This window comes from Mustela nigripes, chromosome 16, assembly GCF_022355385.1.
Source record: "Mustela nigripes isolate SB6536 chromosome 16, MUSNIG.SB6536, whole genome shotgun sequence".
Taxonomy (NCBI): Eukaryota; Metazoa; Chordata; class Mammalia; order Carnivora; family Mustelidae; genus Mustela; species Mustela nigripes.
The window spans coordinates 166833-189161 of NC_081572.1; the positions used below are offsets into that span (position 1 = coordinate 166833).

The following is a 22329-nucleotide window of genomic DNA, read 5'->3' on the forward strand; positions in this document are numbered from 1 at the left end:
GGTGGGGAGCAGCACAATTCCCAAGGAGCCTGCTGCTGCTGAGTCCGGGCGACCAAAGGGGAGGCAAGGCCGGACCCCTCCCGGCCCCCCGCCCTGGGGTCTGGCAGCAGGGGCTGGAGGGTGCCGAGGTGGCTGGCCCCTGAGGTCCCGAGCTCAGCCTAACCGCAGGTCAGCACCAGGCCTGGTGAGCAGTGCTGGTGTCCTGGTTCTGCCCGGGGCCCCCTCCTGATCCACATGGCAGGGGTGCCCAGTGGCCTCCATCAGCTTCATTACCTCAGTTTTGTTCACAGAATTAAAGGGTTTAAGCACAATATCCTGGCTCATTCTTTGACCCACTCATTTGAAGATAATTTGGCAACACGCGTGATGGTCCCTATTGGCTGATTGAGAAGACGGTGTGGAGGTAGAGCTCTGGGTGACAGAGATGCTCTCCTGTCCATGGGGGACGCTCGGGTCTTCCTTGTATAAAGAGACTAAGTTTCACACTCCTCTACCTCTGTGTGCCTTTCCCTTGAAAGTTTGTCCTTCATAGTACAGTGATTTTATCTAATTCTAACCCACACTCATGGCACTTAAAAACTTACATAATTTGACACAGACTAAGCTGTACTGTTTTTCTTCATTTTTTTTTTCCCATTTAAAGGGAGCACCAGAAAGTGTATCTGCGGTAGATTCACAGAACTGACCACTTTCTCTAAAACATACTATGGAGAGGGGAAACTATATTAATGTCTGTTTCTCTATTAAACCCAGAAGCCACAGATCTTGGATCTAACATCAGAGTTTATTCTTGTTGCTATGTGGGTGTTAAAATGTCAGAATACTGGAACATTTGTTATCTGTCTAAAGATAGTCTTCCAACAAATTAGAAGTAAGGATAATAAACCACAGGAATCTGGAAATTAGTCATACAATCTCTGCTCTTCTCTGAGAAGAGTTCATATCACTTCCTGGTAAGATACCACTAATGAGCCTGCGAATTTCATTAAATGCTCCATTCTCCTTTAACTGCAAGGCTTTTCCGTTCTGAATACGAACAACTCATTTTAAGTCTATAATCCATAGTTTTGTCTTTTTTAAGTACCAAAAGCATCTAAAAGCGTCAATAACCATCTGTCCGTCCTGAGCCTTTTGTGAGGGCAGACTCTGCTTTGGGCAAGGGAGGCCAGTGCTGATGGGCTTGTTTCCGTGTGTGTGTTCTGCAGGCACTGGAAGGAACTACATAGAATTTCTGGGAAGTGCACTTTCCGTTGCTGGCAAAACAAGGGGAGAGACAAAAGCAACCCCCAGGTCCCCAGAACAGCAGCATGCCCCCCCCCCCCCAGCCTCTCCTGGGAACTCCTTCTTTTTGACTAACTTCTAAGAACCTGGATTATCTGATTTTTTAGTTGGTGACACATCAGAACCAGAAAGAGACAAAATCAAAAGGGAATCGGGAAGAACCCAGAGCTTCTGGGACTTCTCACTGCAGCGGCGTGGCCCCCATGCGCCCTGCGCACCTCCCTCCCTGCGCGCACTGCCCCTTACCTGTGCGCGCCCCACCCCCGTGCGCGCTCCCCTTACCTGTGCGCGCTCCTCCCCCGTGCGCGCTCCCCTTACCCGTGCGCTCTCCTCCCCCGTGCGCCCTCCCCGTTACCGGTGCGCGCCCCTCCTGTGGTCGTTCCTGACTCTTGCAGGCGGATTTGCGGGCCATTCTGGCAAGGAGTCCGCGGACGGCAGCGGTCGGGTGGGAAGCTCGGCTCCGCGGAGGGAAGGGGCCTGCGTCGGGCCGCGGACGCCGCGTGGCGGCTCTGGCATCTCGGGGAGGAAGGGCTCCCGTGGTGACGCGTCCGGGTCTGGCTCGGGGTCCGCGGTTCCACCTCCTGGTGCGCGCACTTCGCGCGCCCTCTGCCGGGGCCTGAGCCTGAGCGTCAACCGCCCGCAGCTGAGTGTAGAAAGTAGCAGCGAGAATGCGTCAGGCCTCTTGGGTCTGTTGCATCTGCTTCCAAGAATCCCAAGAGCGTTGGGCGCTGCTTCTGCAGTTTTCTGTACCTCATTTGCACCTAGATCCTACGCTTGGGAGAGAGATGAAGGGGCGATACTAGCCTACGCCAGGCATCAGTAACCAAAGAAGCAGCTTCGATCAAATTGAAGCCAACGTTGCGCTCCTTACCAGTTAGACCGGGGCTGGCAGACTGGGGCTCGGGGCCACGTCTTCTCCTAAGGCGCACAGCCTTGCCCCCTTGTTTGTGGTGGTGGTGGTGGCTGTCCTTGCTCAGGTTGGTGGAGCTGAGTACCTGCGATGTGGAGGCTGCGGCCGGGAAACCTGGCGCTTTGGAGAAAAGCGTCTACCCTGAGCTGCGCAGCCGTGTGGGGGACTCGCCAGCACCTGGAGGTAACGTCGGGCATTTGTGCACATGCTGGCCTGTGGCACCAAGGAGCCACCCAGACGCTGAGCTCTCCGGTAGGCAGGGGGCATCAGCACCGCTTCCCCCAGGGGAACCTGAGGCGTGGCAGTGGCCGGAGAGCGGGTCTTGTTTCACCGCCTTGGCAGCTGTCGAGCAGGGACAGCTTCTCAGAACATTTCAGCCGCGTGCCCTTCTTGGGCAGCGTGCTCTCTCGCTCACAAGAAGCAGGTCCAGCAGCTTGGGCAGCGGGGTGATTCTGTGCTCCTCCTCCCACTGTGTGGCGCGCGGAGCATGGCCCTCGTCCCGCAGAGCCCCAGTCAGCCGGTGGGGTCGGGTGAGGTCAAGGGCATGCCTATGGGACGTGTTCCCAGGGCCTGCACCTTGGGATCCAGAGAGCAGACAGGCACTGGTCACTGCCAGACACTGCTGGCCCCCGCCGTCCTCACGGCCAGCCTCGGGAATCCCTGAGAGTCTGCCGCAGTGATTGGTGACTTTCCTTCACGCTGCGTGGCGGGGTGGGCGGAGGTATCTCCTAAGAAGACTCTTTTCCTTCAGCGTTTTAAGATCTCATTACCTCCTCCCACCTCACTTGGCTTTTAAAGGAAAAACAAGTTTACTCGGCAAACCTGTTTGTCTTCCTCAAGTGCTTGAACTTAAGCTATTTGAATGATGTGGCCAGCCAGGTCTCCGTGGGGTCAGCAGATAGCCGTGCTCACCTGGCACCTGACCCCGTGGTAACATAATTGTAGCCAGGGCAGGAGGGCATTAGTTGTTAGAGAATTGCAAAAAGGACAATCCCAGTGGAAGAGAAAAACCACAGCAGGTGTCTGTTGTGAGTCATTTAAATGATTTAAGGAGATGATGTGCAGGAAGCCAGCCTCTTGCCTTCCTCCAGGGGAGACGGAGCTGCATGGTGACCGGTCTCCCCCCAGAAGAAAGAGAAATGTACCTTTTGGAAGGTCCCAGTCCCGGGTTTGTGTTGTCCGTTCTTGCTCAGGGTCTCATCCTCATTAAGAAACTTTGTTGGGTATCAGCTGTGTGTTGTGGAATGGCCGTTTGCTGTTTGCAGTTTAGTGGAAGTAAAGAATGAGCAGGAAGCGTTTCCAGAGGAGCTAGGTGTGTCCAGTCTGGAGATGTACAGCAGGCAAGGCCCTTGAAATAAATGGGGAGACTCCAGGAGCTCGTTTGCTGTGTGTGGTTAGACCGCTCGGGTCTGGGGGAGGCAGGCGTCCTGTGTTCTCAAGTATGCCTGAGCCAAGACAAAACACAGTCTCTCAGGTGTAAGTTGTAGGAGACCCTGGGGTCTTTGAAAAGTAAGGAATAGTTGTGGAAGCAAAACCAGAGGAGAGCTCGATGAGCCGATCTGTCCTTTGGATTTTGAAAACAAGTGGCTTGTTCTGATGGGACCAGAGGAAATGAGCCTTCTTTACTCGTTCTGTTCCATTTTTGTTGTTTTATTCCTTTGTCCTTTCAGAAGGGGAGGAAAAGTTGAGAAGAGCTTGTGTCACACTCGCCTGGTGTAGCCCCAAGCCCTGGCCACCTTCCTTGGACACGGGAGGGGGGTCCCTCCCAGGCTCCTGGGCAGAACAGGACAGTTTCCTGCACTCGCCTGGCCACCGGGGGTCGGTGCGTCCTGGGTGTGCAGCCTGCATCCACCCAAGAGCCCCACAGAGCCATCAGCCTTAAGAGGCTGGTGCAGTGGCTAAGGCAGGGACTCGCCCTGTGAGTGTCCATACTTCCTGCCCAGCGGCCAGCAGCTCGGTGCCCAGAATTCACAGGAGCTCTGCACAGGGACGCTTCCTGGCTCTGACCGCACCGCTGTGGCTTGCTGGGTGTTGTTGGTTTTTTTAAAACCAACACAGATTTATTCACGTACAGCTCTGGGGGTCAGAAGTCCGATATCAAGGTGTGGGCAGGGCTGGTTCCTCCTGTTCCCTCCGATTCCAGCCTCCCAAGCGCCATGTCCTCGGCTTGTGTCTGCTTCCTCTGACCTGCTTCGATGTTCCCTCTCCTTTTCTCTCTCATTAAAGAGATTATTAAATTGTGGTCAAACATACATGACACAACTTGTCATCTCAAATTTCAGTTTGGTGACCCTGCCAGGGACTGTCCCCACCCAGTGCTGACTCCCCATCAGCCCTCCCCCATCCCTGGTACCCCAGCCTGCTTTCCCTCCAGAGTTTTCCTCTTCCAGATACTCTGAACAGTATCTGTCCTTGTGCGTCTGACTTCCGTAACATAATGTTCTCAGGTTCGCCCATGTTATAAAGGGTCAGCTTCCTGTTGTTTTACAGCTAAACCATATTCATCACAGGAACGTACTGTCTGCCCCACATCGTGCTTACCCACCATTTGTGCTGTGATCGTCCCTGGGTTCCTTCCACCTTCTGGCTGTTGTGGACATGGCCTTGCTTTGTCTGTGTCCCTGTTTCGACAATTCTGTGTTTAACGTTTGGGGAACTTCCGAGCTGTTTTCCACAGCAGCTGCTCCATTTTATGTTCCCACCGGCAGAGTATGAGGCTTGCCTGCCGTTCTGCTACTTCTCGTCAACACTTGCTGTTTTCTGGGTTTTCTGGTTGCCATGTGAATGGACGTAAAGTGCTATGTCATGGTTTGATTTGCATTTCTCTAACGATTAGTGATATGGAGTATTTTAATGTGCTTCTGGGCCATCTGTGTATCTTTTGGGGGGAATGTGTTCTCTAGTCTTTTGTCTATTTTTTTAAAGTTGGTTATTTGCCATTGAATTCCAGGCACTCTTTGTATATTGTGGATGCTAGACCCTTATCAGATGTGTGGTTTGCAGATATTTTCTTTCGTCCTGTGAGGTATCTTTTTATGCTCTCCATTGTGTTCTTTGAAGCAGATAAGGTTGTAATTTGATGCAGTCCAATTTGTGTAGATTGTGGGGTGGGGGGTTATATGTGCTTTGGGTGTCACATCAAGAAATCCTTGCCTATCCAAGGTCACAAAATGTTTCCTTGTAAGATTATTATAGTTTCAGCTCTGACATTTGGATCTTTACCCCATTTTGAGTTAATTTTTTGTGGATGATATTAGGGAAAGGTTCAGCTTTATCCTGTGCCTGTGACCATCCATCTCTCCCAACACCCTCGCTGAAAATCAGTGGGCCATTTGCGCGGGTCTGTTTCTAGCTTCTGTTTTGTTCTGCTCATCTGTCTGCATGGCAACACCACACTGTAGTGATTACTATAGCTTTGTGGTAAATGTTAAAGCTCACTCCGTGGGCGCTTGCTTACTTCATGAGAACTGTGAGTCCTCCAACCCTGTCCTTGCTTTTCAAGCTTGTTCTGGCTACTTTGGGTCTCTTTAAATTACATGACTTTTTTTTTTTTAAGATTTTATTTATTTATTTGACAGCGATCACAAGCTGGCAGAGAGGCAGGAAGGGGTGGGGGGGCAGGCTGGCTTCCCGCTGAGCAGAGAGCCGGATGCGGGGCTCCATCCCAGGACCCTGAGATCATGATGTGAGCCGAAGACAGAGGCTTAACCCAGTGAGCCACCCAGTCGCCCTTCTATGACTCTTATGATGGGTGTTTTCTCTCCTATGGAAAAGAATAACATTTAATGACTTAAAAAAATAGATTAGGTGACGACAGTCGCGACTTAGACAAAGCTGTGTCTTCTAGACTCTCATGCTGGGGAAAACCTGACCTGGCTTCTGACCTGGCTTCTTTTAAGTTCTGCCTTTAATTGATTTTTGAAGACCTCCAGTCCTGGGGAGGTCATCCTAAAAAGCGCTCAGTGAAGAAGTGCACTTGGTCCCCTGGGAGCTGGCGCTGGGAGAGGAACTCGGGAGACGCCTCTCAGTCCCGACACGGGCGTGCGGGCACCAAGTCTGAGCCCCCGTCTTCAGGAGGGCACAGCTGGCCTCCGCGAGGGGCCCCCAAAACCTCCCCCTCGCTCGGGCTGAGCCGCGTCGTGGGACAGGATGCCGGGGCCTCCCCCAAAGCTGGGGAGGGGAGGGGGGCCCGGGAGCGCGGGGGTGAGGGGCACCGTCTGGTCGAACCGGCGGGCCCGCGGTCTCGTCCGACGGGCTTGGGGGCGCAGGGGTCCGCGGGAGGGGGCGGTGCGCGCTCTGGGAAAGGCCGCAGAGACGCAGCCCCAGGAACTGGCGGGTGTTGCGCCCTCGCCCTCGGCGCTTTCGGGAACCGGATCGACCCGGGGGGGGGGGGGGGGTGGGGGGCCGGGGGGGGGGGCGGGGGGGGGGGGGGGGGGGCGAGGCCCGAGGGAGGCCCTTGTGCTGCTGGAGGCCGAGGCCCGGGAATCGTCTGGTTCTGGTTCGCTGCGGGGTGGGAGGAAACGTTCCTTCCTGGTCCCCCGACGGGAAGTGGAAAGGTCAGTGTGAAGGTCAAAGCACGGAGCGGAGGACTGAGCCCTGCCCGCGGCTGCCTCCTGCTCTGGGCACCTGCTCTGGGCACCGGAGACGCCCCGTGACCGCACGGAGGGGCCGAAGGAGCCTGTTCCTAGCCCGGGGCTGGCGGGGCCCCCGGTGCTCTCGGGTTCCCTGTGCGCGGGGATGACCGGAGACCCGCAGCGCCGCTGCGTTCCCGCCCCGGGCCCCGTGCTCCCGCCCCGCTGCTCGTGCCTGTGCGCGTGCGCGCTTCGGGGCTCCGGGGTGCGTGTGTGTCTGTGTGCGTGCGTGCGTGCGCGCTCTGGGGCTCCGGCGTGCGCGTGCGCGTGCGCGCGCTCCAAGCGCCGGCAGGTTGGGTTTGTGCCCGCGTCGGCTCCTCTGCGCCTGCCCGGCCCGCAGGGGCTGTTCCCGCCGCTCGTCTGCGCGCGTGGACGGTCCGTGGGACGCGCCGGTGAGAGCCCAGGGCGGGGCGGAGGGCCCTGCGGGCCGTGGGGCGCGCGCTCGCGGGGACGGAGGGTGAGCCCTGGGGGTGCCCTGCGAGGCGCTGAGGAGGACGAACGGGGCCCACAGCCCGCTTCACGGGTGGCCCGGCGGTGACCTGGCGGTGACCTGGCGGTGGCCCGGCCCGGCGGTGGGCGGGGGCTGCGCACTAGACCCCCCAGGGCTGCGCCAGGCTCCCCGACGCGAGCTCCGAGCTTGCGCCCTGCGGTCCCTCGCCGGCGGCCCGGGGCGTCCTGTGCCTTCCCCTCCCGAGGGGCGCAGGGTCCGGTGCGCTGGGCCTGAGGACGCTGACGAGCTCGTCCCCGAGCGAAGACCCCGTCCGTTCCGAGCGGACGAGGACGGGGGTCTCGCGGCCCGCGGTTGTCCCTGCGGGACCGTCCCCTGGGGTCCAGGCGGCCAGCGCGCGCGTGGTCTGCGCTGGGGAGCATCGTGTGGAGCCCGAAGCCCCTGCTGTCCGCGGAGCCGGACCCGCGCCTCCACCCGCCGCCTCCGAACGACCCGGCCACAGGCCTCGGCAGGAGGCTCCGCGTGGCGCCCCAGATGGCCCAGTGACCCGCAGTGCAGCCTGGAGCCCCCTCAGGGTTCAACGACCCCCAGGGCCTCCCCACCCAGACCCGGGGCATCTGCTCCGCGCTCACACCGCCGGGGACTCTGAGGAAAGGCCACGTGCACGCGGGCGCTCGGTGCCGGCCACACAGCGCGCCCGGGAAGGCCCTCCCTTAAGGGTCCTTGCGGGGCCTCTGTTGGGACCCCCCACTTCTGCACCGCGCAGAGCCACACCTGCCTCCCAGGGCTGCCGTCTCAGCCGTCCGTCCTGGGAAGGGCGTCCCTGCCCTTGGGAAGAAGACTGGCCTGGAGTCCCTGCACCTGGGTTTGGGCCCCTGGGCGGGGCCCTGGTTGGGGCTAGAAGCAGGCCAGCAGACACCGCAGGATTTCAAGAGCTATCTGGAAACTGGAGCGCTGTGGGGTCTGCACACGGCCACACAGGAGGGGCCTGCGACTGCCCCAGGAGCGCAAGTGTGCTCCAGGAAGACGGGAGAGCCTCACGGAGAGGGAGTCCTGGAGCCTGTCCCTGCAGCTACACGTGGGCCGGTCCCCTGAGGTGTGGGGAGCATCACTGGGTGGCTAAACCTGCGGCACGTGCAGTGTCCAGGTGCCCCGCTCGCTTGGGGGCGGAGAAGCCGTCCGTGGTGTCTGCCAGCACGAGGGCACAGGTGGGCGCAGCAGAGCCCTGGGTGACTGCCTCTCTGTAGACACCGTCAACAGCCAAGGGGATCAGGGTTTCAGAATTTAAAGGGAAGTAACGTTGAGAATGACGCACGGGGGAGTCTCAGCGAGAATAGAAATTATCCTAAAACAGAAGAGTCGGAGAGTACGTACTTGTAATTGAACCAAAAAGCCCATTGGAGGGGCCCAACGCCACACATGAGCTCGGAGGCGACGGCACGTACAGCCACGGGGGGCCGAGCGAATAGTGACGCGTCTGGGATCCTCTAGGGGGACGGGTGATGGGGGCTGCGGGCACGTTAGCGTCCCAAACTTAGTTTGGAAGTAATTGCTAGTTTCTCCCCCTGAATGTGTCTGGACTTTGTCGCTGAACAGACTCCAGCCAGCGCGGCCGCCAGGGGAGTGCAGCCCCCGGGAGTGAAGCAGGGGTGAGGCACTCCCACAGCAGGGGTGGAGGTGTGTAGAGCTAGGGGGCTCTGGGGGGTCTGGAGGCAGCCCCGCAGGAGGCAGGCTTAGGGGCTCTGCTCCCCATCCCATGCCAGGCTCGCCCCTGCCATCAGCCTTCCTGCGGGCGGAGCCCCCGTCACCCAAGGGCCAAGTCTCCTCCTTCCCGGACTTGCTTTACCACTTGGCAGACGAGGCACCAGGGGCCAAATTTCAAATTTCAAGAAAAGTGGGAGTTGTACGTTTATTAAGCAAATTTTCCTGCTCCTGCTTACCTTGGAGAGCAGCAGTCGGGTCCCAGTAGGATGTGTGGCTCGGAACCACGGAGCGGCCCCGAGAGGCAGAGGCTGGGCGGCTGGAACGGTGCCCAGCACACACGCCCAGACCCACGCGGGGTGTGAAGGGCTTGGGGGGTGTCTGAGCTTGGACCCTCGGGGGGGTTCACTGTAAGCACAAGGGAGAAGTTGTTTTTTACCTTACGCCGAATTAGTTCACGTTGTGATGTGTCAAGCTTGCGTGTACAGGGCAAGGAAACACGCAGGTAGGTTTAGAGCTGGGGCTGGCAACTCAGGTCACCCTCAGCACTTGCGTTTTCTGGATAAAACAAAGGAAGAGCTGCCGGTGAGAAGCGTCCAGGGTAGTCTTGTTGCCCAGACGCACCCGTGAGCTCCAGCACCTCGTCCGGCCTTAGTTGGTGTGGAGCGCGGGGCCAGTGGCGGTGGGGATGGGCTGGGCCGGCGGCAGTGGCGAGAGGAGCCCACTGGCCCAGAGCAGCAGGACCTGCCCCGTCCACCGTAGCAAAGATGTGACGCGCACCCGGGAAGAGCTGGTCCTGGGTCACCTGTGTCAGCGAGAGCCCCAGATGCACGTGGGAACCCGGCCCTCGGGACGGACTTTTCTCCAGGACTCCCTCTTGACTGTCGCCCCGACAGGCTCCTAGCACTGAGCCGCACAACCCTGGCTCCCCTGCGCACACCATTCTACCGCGGGTGAGCACACACGCCCTGTACCTCTCCTCACAGACCTCACACATGCCAGTGCCCGCATCCTGTGTGAGAAAGGGCAGAGGCCACCTCCTGACCACGGTGCCTGGAGCTGGCCCGGCCCAGCCACCTCTGCCTGCTGCGCACACGGAGAGGACCACCAGTGCCTGTGTGTGCCCCCGAGGGACTCCTGGGCCTGGGAGCCCAGAGGGGTCTTTGCCTGCATGAAGGGCTTGGAGCTTGAGAAACTAGGTGCTGCAGCCCTGAGGAGGAGCCGCTCTCATGGAGTGAGGGCCCTGCACCCACAGGCTAGGCGCCAGCGAGGTGCGGCCTGTGGCCCGTGGGCACTGCGCCGTCCGTGGCTCCTACCCCAGTGGCCTCGGGCCGTCTCCGGGTCCACATGCATTTTGCAGCCAAAGCCATTCCCGTCCGACAGCCGGGCTGGCAGAGCCATTCTGAAATCTGAAACCCCGTTTTCTTGAACTCCCATACTGCAGGAGGAGCAGGGTGTTGGCTTTGGCTGCCGACGTTTCTGGGAGTCTGCCACGTGGGGCTGCTGACCCCGGCCCCTGTGTGCGCCCGCAGACAGCCTCTGGGGTCGCTGGCCTTCACCCCTTCTGTTTTGGTTCCTGAGGGTGAAAACAAGGGCCCGGCCAGAGGCAGCCGGTCCGTGGAGGACAGAGTCATGTCCGGCATCGCGGGCTGAGCTGAGCACCCTGAGCTGCCCCCCTTGAGCCGGGTGGCTCTGCTGTCCGCAGGAAAGCTTCCTGGGTGGGCCCATGAGCCTCGGGCCGTGGTCATGGCAGGCCTAGTGTGGCCACACGGGGCGGGGCGGCCTCTGATTCCTCCTGATTCAGAGGCAGGTCTGTCCTCCTGGGAGCCTGAGTACAGAAGCCGGCAGGCGGGCTGCACACTGTGCGGGAAGGTCAGCGTCGGTGGCTGGCCGCAAGCGTCTCAGACCTGGGCTGTGCCGGGGACTGCGCTCAGGAAGCGCCCGGGGAGGGGGGACAGGTGCAGGAGGCCAGGACTAGCCAAGAGGGGGCAGTCTGGCATGTGGGGGTCTGGGCAAGAACGTTGTTCCAGGGGCTGGAGGTGTCTGCTGGGTGCCGCTGGGGGGCGCCGTGGCCCCTGTGGTTGGAGGGAGGGAGCCCCAGCGCGATGCCCAGGGCCCGTGTGGCCATCCAGGGCTCAGCAGCCGGGGAACCCTTGGAGGGCGACGCGTGCAAGGCTGTTCCTTTCCAGCCGCTCTGACTGTGGACCTCTTAGCGTGCTCCGGAAGGTTCCCTCGGAAAGGACTGCTGCAGCCCAGAGCCTTGGTCCCAGCCTGGGCCGCGGTGAGTCCGCCCGTGTCTGCGCCCGTGCCTGGTCTTTGTGCCCCGAGGAACGTGTCGGGCTGTTCACCCTCGCGCCTCCTTGGGGCGTCTGCAGGGCCCCGCGCACACCGTTGCTTTTCCCCGAGTTGTGAGAGTTCTCTCGGACTCCAGAAGCACGTCCCTCCCCAGATCGGTGTGCCCGGCGGACACGTGAGTGTTCCCTCGGAGCCCCTGGGGTCCCTTCATTTCTTACCTGATCGTTCGAAGAGGTGACATTTTCAGTTTGGATGAAATCCAGGCTATTAATACTTCCTTTTCATCTTGCAAAATTTTGCTCTATTTTATAAAAATTGCCTAGGCTCCACTTGCAAGCATTTTCCTATGTGCGTCTTCTAGAAGCTTTGTAATTCTAGCGCTCGCGCCCGCTTTGAGATATATGCCGCGTGTGGGGTGAGGTGAGGGTTGGTCTGCTCGCCTCAGATCTGGCCCCGCTCTGCCTTCTGTGCACAGTCCGACCCGATCTGTTGTCCCGGGCAGAGCTGGCGCACTGCCGGGCCACCACGGGAATGGGCTGTCCGGTCGCCATCCCGGTCCAGAGGCCGGTTTTCGGGCTTTCACCGCAAATGAGATGGTGGCCCTTAGCAGGCTGAGTAGATTCCTTTCTGTTCTTGGTGTTCTGAGAGGTTGTGCCTTGTGCCTTGATTGGGTGTTGCGTTTTGTCCAATGCTTTTCCTGTATCTATTAAAATGATCATTTTTTTTCCTGATTCTCAAATGTTAAACCAAACTTGAATGTGTAAGATCAGCACATCGTGGTCAAGACGGGCGCGTGTCTGGATCAGATTGTCGACAATCTGTGAGGGACTCGTGCATCTCTGTCCACGAAGGACAGCGCGTTGTGGTTTCCTTGTGGTATTTTTGTCTGGTTTTGGCCGCACGTTAATGCTGACCTTCTAAGGCGGGTTGAAATACTCTTCCCTCCCTTATTTTATGAAGGAGTTTGTGAGATCAGTGTTCTCCCCTGCTTTAATGCTTGGTAGAATGCACCCGTGACGGTTTTAGGTTATGAGTTCCACGGTTTAACTGTTTGGATTTCTGTCTGAACTGGCACCTCTCAGGGGGTGAGTCCGCTGTATCTGAGCTGTTGAACTTCCTGGGCTAAGCGTGTTAATAATCCCCTTTCTCCCCCGTTAACGGCTTTGGCTGACTTTTGGCCCGTCCTGCTTGGGCCTGTGCTCGCTTGCTCCCAGATGCTCTCCCTCTCCCCAGAGGTGACCACCGTCCCAGATCGGCTTTTGCTGTGTGTCTCCTACTTCTTTCAGCCGTCTGCATCGCTGAAGAAAGATCGATTGCTTTATAGACAGATGCTTGGTTCTGACCAATAGGAAAATAATGAGCCAAAAATGCAAGCCCAAATAGAGTTAGTGGTTTTTTAATGGTTATATTAAAAAGGTATAAAGTAGTAGATGAGTTTAATTATAATGATATATTTTATTTAACTAATATACACAAAATGTTACTTCAACATGGAACCAATAGAAATAGACCCATGAGATATAATGTTCTTTTTTCATAATAAGTCTTCAGAATCGTGTGTGTGGTTTTTGTCTGTTTGTTTTAAGATTTTACTTATTTATTTGACAGAGATCACAGGCAGAGAGGCAGGCAGAGAGAGAGGAGGAAGCAGGCTCCCCACTGAGCAGAGAGCCCGATGCGGGACTCGATCCCAGGACCCTGGGACCACGACCTGAGCCGAAGGCAGAGGCTTAACCCACTGAGCCCCCCAGGTGCCCCCAGAATCATGTGTGTTACACTCGCTGCCTGTCCACCAGGCTGAGCTCCCACACCCGAAACCCATGTGTTGGGGACTGGGTATCAGGTGTTCAGCTGCAGGCAACCTACCAGAAAATGCCTGTGGATTTTCACGAAGTAGGAGTTGAAAACGGGATGCCTAGGTCTTGCTTTGCAAAAGTTCCCAAATAGCATTATGAAACCGGTTTTTTCTTACAGTCGAAGAAGGAATGGAGCACATTGTGGGGACTGATGTGTTTGGGTTTGCTAGAAAATGGGCCCGTCTGTAGTGTCTGGGAACGGGGAGCCCCTGGATTCCAGGACCTTCGAACCCCCCCTACACACCAAAAACCTGATTTGCAGAAAGCAAGGCACGCGGTCCCTGACAGAGCCAGACAGGCCACCCCAGGGAGCGGGTCCAGCTGCAGGCCCGCTGGTCTGATTTCTGTCTCTAGAGATTAGAAGTCCTGCCTTTAGGGTTTTGTGTCGATGAAGGTTGCCTTCCTTGACTCCGTGAAGGCCACCACTGCCTACTCATGGCTGTGCTCGGAGCTGCCGAGGGGAGGCCCCTGCGCTCTGTTCCATGGTGTCTGTCGCTCGTGTTGAATAACATTCGGGTTGCTTCCAGTTTTGTCTGTCGTGCTTGCAGTGTTCGCGGGTTTTGCGTGGACGTAGCTCTTGTTTCCCTGGGACACCCAGGGCGGCGTGGCTGGTTGTGCGGATAGTCCGGGCACCCGTACTGCTGTTTGCAAGTAGGAGTGCGCACCGTCCCTTCCCCGTGTCTGAGATTGCGTCTGGTGGTGTCCGTCTTTGATGTTAGCATCCGTGGGGCTGTCTTGTGTCTCATTACAGCCAGATTTCCCTGCCCCTGGCACCCACTTCCCTTGACCCCAGGTGAGGAGTGGGGAGAATGCTCTACTGTTTCCGGACACCCCTGGAAATGTTACCATATGTAGGAGAGGGTCTTAGTAGAGGGGCCTGAGGGTCTTGTGATGGGAGACGGCAGGCATGCAGGCACGCAGGTGCTGTGAAGATGAAGGTCCTCCCAGACCGACCCACCCGGTCAGCACCCCAGCAGCCTTTGTCGCAGAAATGGACCAACTCGGGGGAAAAAAAAAGGAGAAGAAAAAAAAGGAAAGAAATTGGCCAACTTATTGCAAAATCTTTTGGAAATGGAAAAATTTAGAACAACCGAAATCCACGTGGACAAGAGCAGAGTTAGAGGCCAGCACTGCCGGCCTCCATGGCTGTGTGTCGGCACAAGGACAGACACACAGACCACTGATCTCTTATGGACAGGGTCAGTGGAGAAGATGTCCTGGGACAGCCATATGTCCACGTGCGAGAAAACTGAACTTGAAAAAACTCACACCATTTATAACAAGTTAGTTTAAAACGGACCCTAGGACTAAATGTGAAACTTAATACCATGAAGCTTACGGAAGAGAACAGAAAAAAACTTCTTTGTGATCGTGGTTAGGCAAGAAGCCATGGGGTGAGACATGGCTCACCCGAGAGGGACCGGTCCTGAGAGGGACCCCGAGAGGGACCCCAGTCCCTGGGGCCTGGTGGGCTTCATCAGCCCAGTGGATGTCGTGAAGGATGAACCAGGACACTGGGGTGTGGCTGCACCATGTCCAGCAAAGGCCTCGAGTCCCGAGTGGGAGAGTTCCACGGAGCTTTGCGGAGTCTGAGGACACAGACATCCCAGTAAAAAGGGGACCGGTGACTTGAACGCGTGCTCCATCGGGTTCGGTGTCTGGACAGCAAATTAGCACAGCCTCAGGGCCATGAGGAGGGTATGGCGTGCCCAGTGAGACAGGTGTGTGTCTACCGCTTAGCAGTCTGAAGTGACGAAGGCCGTGGCACCCAGCGTTTGTGGGATGTGGCCGGCCGGCGCGGAGCCCAGGTCGGCCGGAGCAGAAAGAACCTTGGGACAGCAGAGCGGTCTTCTAGGAGCTCCTGTTCTGCACCCGACGTACCCACCCCTGCTCCCCACCACGTGCTCCGTCTGCACAGAGACCACATGCCCTGGGCTGCCCGCAAGCCCATCCGCAGGCGCGTGGAAAAGCACGTGTGGTTGACGGAGCTCAGGACACCAGAGAGGAGGAAGGTGGGCGTGAGCACCCGTGTGCACAGCACCTAGGAAATGCCGGCCGCCACTTGTGACGGAAAGTGTTGGGGATGGGGGGCGGCCCAGGCGTGAGGAAGCTTGCAGGGGTGGCCAGCTCAGAACCAGGGGTGGTGTGTGGCTCGGGCGTGCACACGTGGGTGAGTTTCTCCAGCTGTGTATACACGTGTGTAGCTTGTGCATCCTTCAGTGAAACTACAGCAGTCCCATAACCAAGGGGAGATGCCTGTGGGCAGCCAGATGCACGCTCAGGAGCTTGGGGGCAGTTAGGGGTCTGGGGGTGGCCACGGAGCAGCGCTCTCAGCACCCCCACACTGGAGATGAAGCATGTGCCTGTCACGGCGGCATGTCTGTGTGCCCCACGTTCAACAGCAGAGTTGGGGGACCTTCGGGAGGCAATCAGGTTAGAGAAGGCCATGGGGTGAGGCCCCTGTGATGGGACCAGTGGCCTTGTCAGAAGTGACGGCAGAGCTTGCGGAAGGTGGCTCCCGGCAGCAGCAGCTCTCGGGGCTCCGACACCGGCCTCCAGAGCTGTGTGTCTGCCGGACCAGCCCCGTGTGTGGTGCCCACCGCAGCCCGAGTCCAGGGAGACGGTGCGGATGAGCAGGAGGGGACAGTGGTGCTGGGAGTGGTCACTGGCCTTCCTTGGCGCCCCCGGTCCCCGCTCACTGCCTGCTGGGCCCTTTCCCCCACACGCCCCACACAGCATCAAATTAAAACAAGATTCATCCACAGTCTAAAGGCTCTGGAACTGTCGTTGGGTGAATTTCTGAGAGGCTGTTGAACCCTCGGGCCCCATCCTGCCGTCCTCCCCACCTCCGGGCTCTCACAGGCTGCAGGGCAGTCTGCAGTGCCAGAAATGGTGCTTGGGACGGGGCCCGTGTGCCCAGCCTCAGCCCCGCTCTGGCTCATTTCTTCGCAAGTTTCCAAAGACAAAACTCCACGAGGGGGTGTCTCCTGACCCCGTGGCCGCTGTCGTCCGCACGGAGAGATGCGGGGCTTCCGAGGGGAGCAGGGGACGGCAGGCGGATCCCTCCCCCCTGGCCCGTCTCCACGTTGGCAGAGCAGTAGAAGCACTCGGGGCTCGGTGTGCGCATGTACGAGCCCCTCTGTGTCTCGGAGTTTGTCTCGTAAACAGATGCCTGAAAAAAACACTTACGGGTGAGAACACTTAGTTGTCCCCAGGTTAACACAGCTGTTAGTAAAATAAATAAAACTGGCTGTTTTCCCCTTTTCGGGGTACAGCTCTGAGGCCTGCCGCACGTGCACAGATTCGTGGAACCACCCAGCCTGGCTCGTTCTGTGTAAAATGGTGATGTGTGCTTCAGGGCTCTGCACGCCCCTCGTCCCCGGGAAAATGCACGTTATGAGACGGTCAGACAGGCCACGGATGCTTCCCACGAAGAGGAAGCCCAGTGATGTTGGTGGTGGACCCTGCGTTCCCAAGAACTGCTAACAGCGGTCCACGTGGGGTGGACATGTGTGGGCTGGAGTGAGGGGTCTCAGAGCCAGGAAGGCTCCAGGCAAACACAGGCGATGCTGTCCTCCCCGAGCATCACGGAAGCCAGCTCAGGCGGCGGAGGGAGCTGCCGCGGAGAGCGGGTGTCTGCTCTGTGGCCTGTGGGAGGAGGCGGGCCTGTCCTCACGGGACCGTGGAAACCCCGTCCAGGTACAGTCGACGCTCGGACAGTGTGAGGTTTCAGGGAGCCGACTCTGCAGGAAAATCCATGCGCGACTTCTGACTCCCCAAAAACTTAACCGCTAATAGCCGTCTGTTGGCCAGAAGCTTCATAGCGTAACGACAGTAAGGCATGTATTAGGTCTGTTCCTCCAGTAAAATAAGCCAGAGAAAAGAAAACGTTACTAAGAAATCATAAGGAAAATGCGATTACGGCACTGTCTTGTATTGATTTTTGAAAATTCCGGTGTACACAGACCCGCGCAGTTCACACCTATGTTGTGCGACACAGCAGCGCTCCGAGAACTTGGGGAAAGGCTTCCTGGCCGCGGCGGGGGAGCTGGTTCCCCGGGGCCCCAGGCTGCGGCGTAATTCTCACCGGCTTCCAGGCCGCACCACGAGGGAGAGACTGCCTGAGATTCTGGATTCTGGATCCAGCCTGGGACTGAGGATCTGGCCTGTTCACGCCGTGCCTTTGACCTGCCGCTGGCCTAAGTCCAGATTTTATCCCTTAGAAGTGCCTGCGAGTCCTGGGCCCCGCTGTCCACCGTCCCGATGACACGTGACGCCTTCCAGCCACCGTTTGTTTTCATCAGGAGGACGGAGCTGCCTCCACCCGCTGGGTCTCAAGGGGCCGGCACAGCCCAGGCTGCAGGCCTGGCTCCCAAGGACGGCGCGACTCTGCTTGGCAGCGCGGGGCGACCGCTGCGGGCACAGCCACTGCCCGGTTTATCATTTTCTGCAACGACAAACAGCTGCGATTATGTTAGGACTTAGGTTTATTTTGTAGATTAATTGGAAAATATTGACATCTTAATATTTACTCTTTTGGCCCATGAAAATGGGACGTCCTTCCTTTATTTATGTCTTTAATTTGTTTCGAAGATGTTTCATGGGACGCCTGGGTGGCTCTGCCTTCGGCTCAGGTCATGATCTCAGGGTCCTGGGATCGAGCCCCGCATCGGGTTCTCTGCTCAGCAGGGAGCCTGCTTCCTCCTCTCTCTCTCTGCCTGCCTCTCTGCCTGCTTGTGATCTCTGTCTCTGTCAAATAAATAAATAAATAATCTTTTTAAAAAATATGTTTCATGGTTTTCAGTGTAAAGTCTTACTACGTTTATTTCTGAGTCTGTTTCATGCTGTTGTGAATCAAAGTGTTTTCTTAATCTTGTTTTTGGGCTGTTCATTACGAGTGTATAGAAATACAGTTGAGTTTTGTATGTGAGTCTCATGTCCAGGACCTTTGCTGAACTCACTTGTCAGTTCAAGGGTGTGCGTGTGTGTTCGTATGCCTTTGGGTTTTACACTTACAGGATTGTGTCGGCTGCAAATTGAGACCATTTCACTAATTCATTCCCAAAGTATTAGAAAATGCCTTTTATTTTTCTCATTTCCTAAGTGTTTTGCCTAGAACTTGTAGCACAGTGTCCACGAGACGTGAAGAGTGTTTAGTGTTTCAGCATTTTCGTAGGCATCAGTGGTGGGGCTTTGTAGATGCCCTTTGACAGGTCACGAGGGCCCCGTCTAGTCCCAGGTGGATGAGTTCTGTCGAAAGGGCACTGAGTTTTGTCAAAAGCTTTTTCTGCATCTGTTGAGATGGTCGTGTGGTTTCACCCTTTGTCTACAAATATGGCGTGTCTTTGTGTGTCGAACCAACCTTGCCGTCCTGGGGTAAACTCCACGGGGTCGTGCTGTAGAACCCTTTTTCTGCAACAACAGACTCCGTTCACTCTCTGTCGAGGAATTTTGCAGCTGTATTCCTAGGGGTCCTGCCGCAGTTCGGTGGTATTTCTGACGGGCTTTGGATCCGGGCAGAGCTGGTCGCACAGAGTAAGTCAGGAAGTGCTCCCCGCCGCCTGCGTGTGTGCAAGACTGCGACGGGGGGTGTCAGTTCGTGCAGCGTGGGGCTGGCCGTAGCTTCTGCTGCTGCTTCAGTCAGTTCTCGATGTTCGTGTCTTTGGAGGGTCCCATCCATTTCGTCGGAACATGGCAGTTCTTTCTTGCCACAACTGAAAGCAACATGTTTACTTTTGTCTTCATGTGAAACTTCACCGTCCGCCAAAAGCAGGGGGGCCTCCTCCCTGAACACAGCCAGCGAGCGCTCCCCCAAGGTCAGGATCAGGACCCGGTGGAGCCGCTGATTCTCGGGGCCCCTCTTCTGCCATCCCCCACATGGAGGGTCTGGCTGTAAAGTCCTTGAACGTCTCTTCCTACGGAGAAGAGCAAATTCTTTTGTCACTTTCTGAATTACATTTTGTGGGAAATAAATTGTATGTTGTTTGTGACGAGCTGTTACTTTCTGGTATTTAGGTTTTTACGTCCCATGGCCCGACTGTGATCATGCCAACCTGGTTCTGCTCCCGAGCATGGTTTTTCCACGTGGGCCCATTTGATGAAGGCGGGCAGGTAAGTGTGGGCCCTTGTGGGTCCCTCCTCGGGTCGGGGAGGTGCCGTCACCGCCGGGGTGTCAGCCCCCAGCCCTCCCCACGCGTGGGCACTGTGCTCCCTCCGGGACCCGGGGCTTCAGAAACCTCTCTGTAAAGGCTGGTCCAGCCCTCCTGCAGCTGGCTGGGCCGAGCTTCCCCGAGAGCGTCCGGGGCCCTGGCACCCACTGGGGATTTCTGTGTGAGGCTGCAGGCGCCCAGGCCCAGGCCTCCTCATCCTGGTGTAAAGCTTTCAGCCATGCTGCCTCGGGTGACTGCAGGACAGGGACAGGTAGCCCTGGGCATTCTGTCCAGACCAGGCTGGGCTCTTCCCTAAAGCCTCTCCTACCTGTGGGGCCCCACCCGCAGCGCTCAGCCCGCACTGAGCTCTCGCATGGGCCCCAGAAACGAGACCCGACCTCTCTCCTGGGCTCCCTCGGCCCCACCCCACTCCCCACAATCGGTCTTACAGTTGCTGCTCCTACACCCAATTAGAAAGTTAAGTTTAGAGTCTGTTTGTTTATTTTCCCTTAAACTTCCCTTAAATGAGGCTTTGAGAACGTGAGGTCTGGTCTCCACAGTGGGAGGAGGTAGAGTGGGGGTGTGAAGGGCTCATCAGGCCTTCGCTGTTGGACTAGGATGAGGCCCCATATCCACCACCCCCACCAGCCGCTGAGCTGGGGGCAGGAGGGAGCCTGGACGCACAGAGGCAGCAGAGGGTCTGGGCCACAGGGTTCTGGAGACCCCGGGCTGAGAGGCAGGGGCAGCGACTCAGGCCTTGGAACCTTGGCCACTGTGCTGCTGTGAGCCCCTTCTGCTGTGAGCCTGCTTCCCTCCTGTCGGCATCAGGGCCGGCCCCGTGGACCCTCAGCTCAGGGCCAAGTCTAGCCCCATCCTGACCTCACCCAGCCTCCCTCCTTGCCTGTCATTTTGGAGGGAGAGGCCTCCACTGCCCCCCAGTGCTGCACCGACTCCCTCACAGCTGCCCAGACTCAGCCTCCAGGAAGAGAGCTGTTCTCACACATCTACCAGCCAGAGCCCCCGGGGGACTGGCCAGCAGCGTCTGCCGTGGGTCGGGTCGGGAATCGGGCCTGCCCCAGGCCGGTCTCCCTGCCGTGCAGGCTGCCCCCAGCAGCACCTCCCATTCCTAGGGCTGGCCTGAGCAGATGGTGTGCCACCATCCCACCGTGCTCCTCCTGGCCCTGGCCTGGCCGCCCCTCGCAGGCACGTGGGTCCGTACTGTCTCACCCCCTGCTGGCATGGGAGACCAGGTCGCGTTGTCACGGATGTGTGCGGACTCATGGTCTTAGGGTGTTGGACACTATCCCTGTGCTCCTGATTCTCCGCCAAATCCATACAATGGAGAGAACTTGTGCGCATGTGGTACGACCCTGCCTCAGGGCCCCCAGTCCCAGGGGCCTCAGCTCCACCAGGGGCAGCAGACCCCAGGCGGGAGAGATGGCACAGCGAAGTTCTCCCTGAGTGCGACAGCAGCCTGGTGGAGGGAAGCGCCAGCAGGTCTCCCCCCCTTCTGGCAGGTGCTACGGAAGCCACTGTTCTTGTTGGACCACGAATCCATGCTTTCATGTTCTTCTGTAGAAAATAGCCCAGAAATTGTCATTAGATGTTCCCTGGGAAACCTTGATCTAAAGATCTGACACAGCCTAACTCGCAGCCCTGAGCAGTCTCAGAATTCAAAGTATGTCAGGACTTTCAGCTCAAAGTAATTCTTCCTGGAAAAGAAGCCGCTGGGGGCAAAGAAAGCCCAGGCATCCGTTTGTATGGGGGCTCAGTGACCAGAGATCAGGGATCAGGGAACAGAGATTAGGACCAGGGACCAGGAACCTAGAGACTAGGAACCAGCAATCAGAGTTACGGGACTATGGATCAGGGACCAGAGATCATATTTCAGGTACTAGGGATCAGAAGTCAGAGACCAGGTATCAGAGATTGGGGATCGGGAAGAAGGGGTCAGGGGCCAGGACGAGATCTGTGATGGGGCTGGGAGGCAGATCACAGATGGCAGCAGAGCCCACCACCAAGAGAAATGATTCCACGGTTCTTTGATGCCATCCCCAGAGAAACCGGTCGAGCCGAAGTTGTTCAGAGAACTGGATGTTGGGGACTGACCCTCAGGTGCTTCTCCTTGGGCCAGTGAAGAGCCAGGGTCTACCCAGGGCTAAGAGCCCAGGGTCTCCTCTGGAGAGAAGGGCACTCCAGATGCTGAATGACGGAGCAGGGGACCAGGGTGCGGCCCGGTGACTCTGCGAGTGTGCTGGGGCAAGGAGACGGTGCACGGAGACGGTGGTGAGCAGGAATGGGCGAGGTGGACGGCTCTTTAATCAGGAAAGGCACGAGCAGAGGCAGCTGGTGGGGGCCGGGAGTCTGAGGCTTGGAGGTGGGGACAGACGTGGCCCGGAACCGCATCCAGCCACGGTAAGCAGCCTCGGCGCCAGGCTCGGGAATCTGAATGCCCCCAGGAGGCCCTTACGCCAAGAGAAAAATAACAGAAGGGCTCTTGCTGGTTCCGAGCTGGCCCTGGGAGAGCCGGCTGGCCTGCGTGGGAAGGCCTGGAGAAGGCTCGTCACTGTCCAGGGGGACTGGAGGCCCAGAGAGGCCACGCGGCAGACGCTCTTCCGATGCGCTTTTTCTGCCCAGCGGGAAGAGCTGAGGGGAAACCGCCCGCCCTCCCCTCCCCGCGCGCCCCAGAGGCCCTGCAGTGGCGTTTCCCAGGTGACTGAGGTGCTGAAGGACTGGCCGTTTATTTTACGACGTGTCCAAATCCGTCGCCCACTTCCCTGTGGCCGGTGGTGGCGCTGTCGGGGGGTCGGTGTCTGTCCGGTACCGGCTCGGGGAGGCTTCCTCCCGGCGCAGTCTCTGCGTTCTGGGATCTTCTCCCTTCCACTTGCCTGCCCCTCCCGCATTCTGTCCTGTGGACTTCGGGACCGTGAGGCCGCGGCTTCCATCCTGGGTCGGTCTGCTTCGTCCCTGCCCTGTGGTGCCGCTTGGGACGCCAGCCTGTGCCTGGAGCCACGTCTCCTGGCGACGTCAGTGACGAGGCCCCCGCACTGCCGGCTCC

At 58.0% G+C, this 22329-nt stretch overlaps 1 protein-coding gene across 8 annotated transcripts in view; it reads left to right on the plus strand.

The window, feature by feature from the left end:
* The window catches only part of B3GNTL1 (UDP-GlcNAc:betaGal beta-1,3-N-acetylglucosaminyltransferase like 1), a 97496-nt gene that overhangs the window by 28341 nt on the left and 46826 nt on the right, over positions 1-22329 (plus strand). For all 8 annotated transcript variants that reach the window (XR_009400380.1, XR_009400379.1, XR_009400378.1 and 5 more), the window contains one exon: positions 19138-19233. Coding sequence is in view for 3 of the 8 variants with exons in the window: in XM_059379947.1 (XP_059235930.1) it covers positions 19138-19233 (96 nt within the window). In the remaining 5 variants the exon portion in view is untranslated. The remainder of the gene's footprint in view (positions 1-19137; positions 19234-22329) is intronic.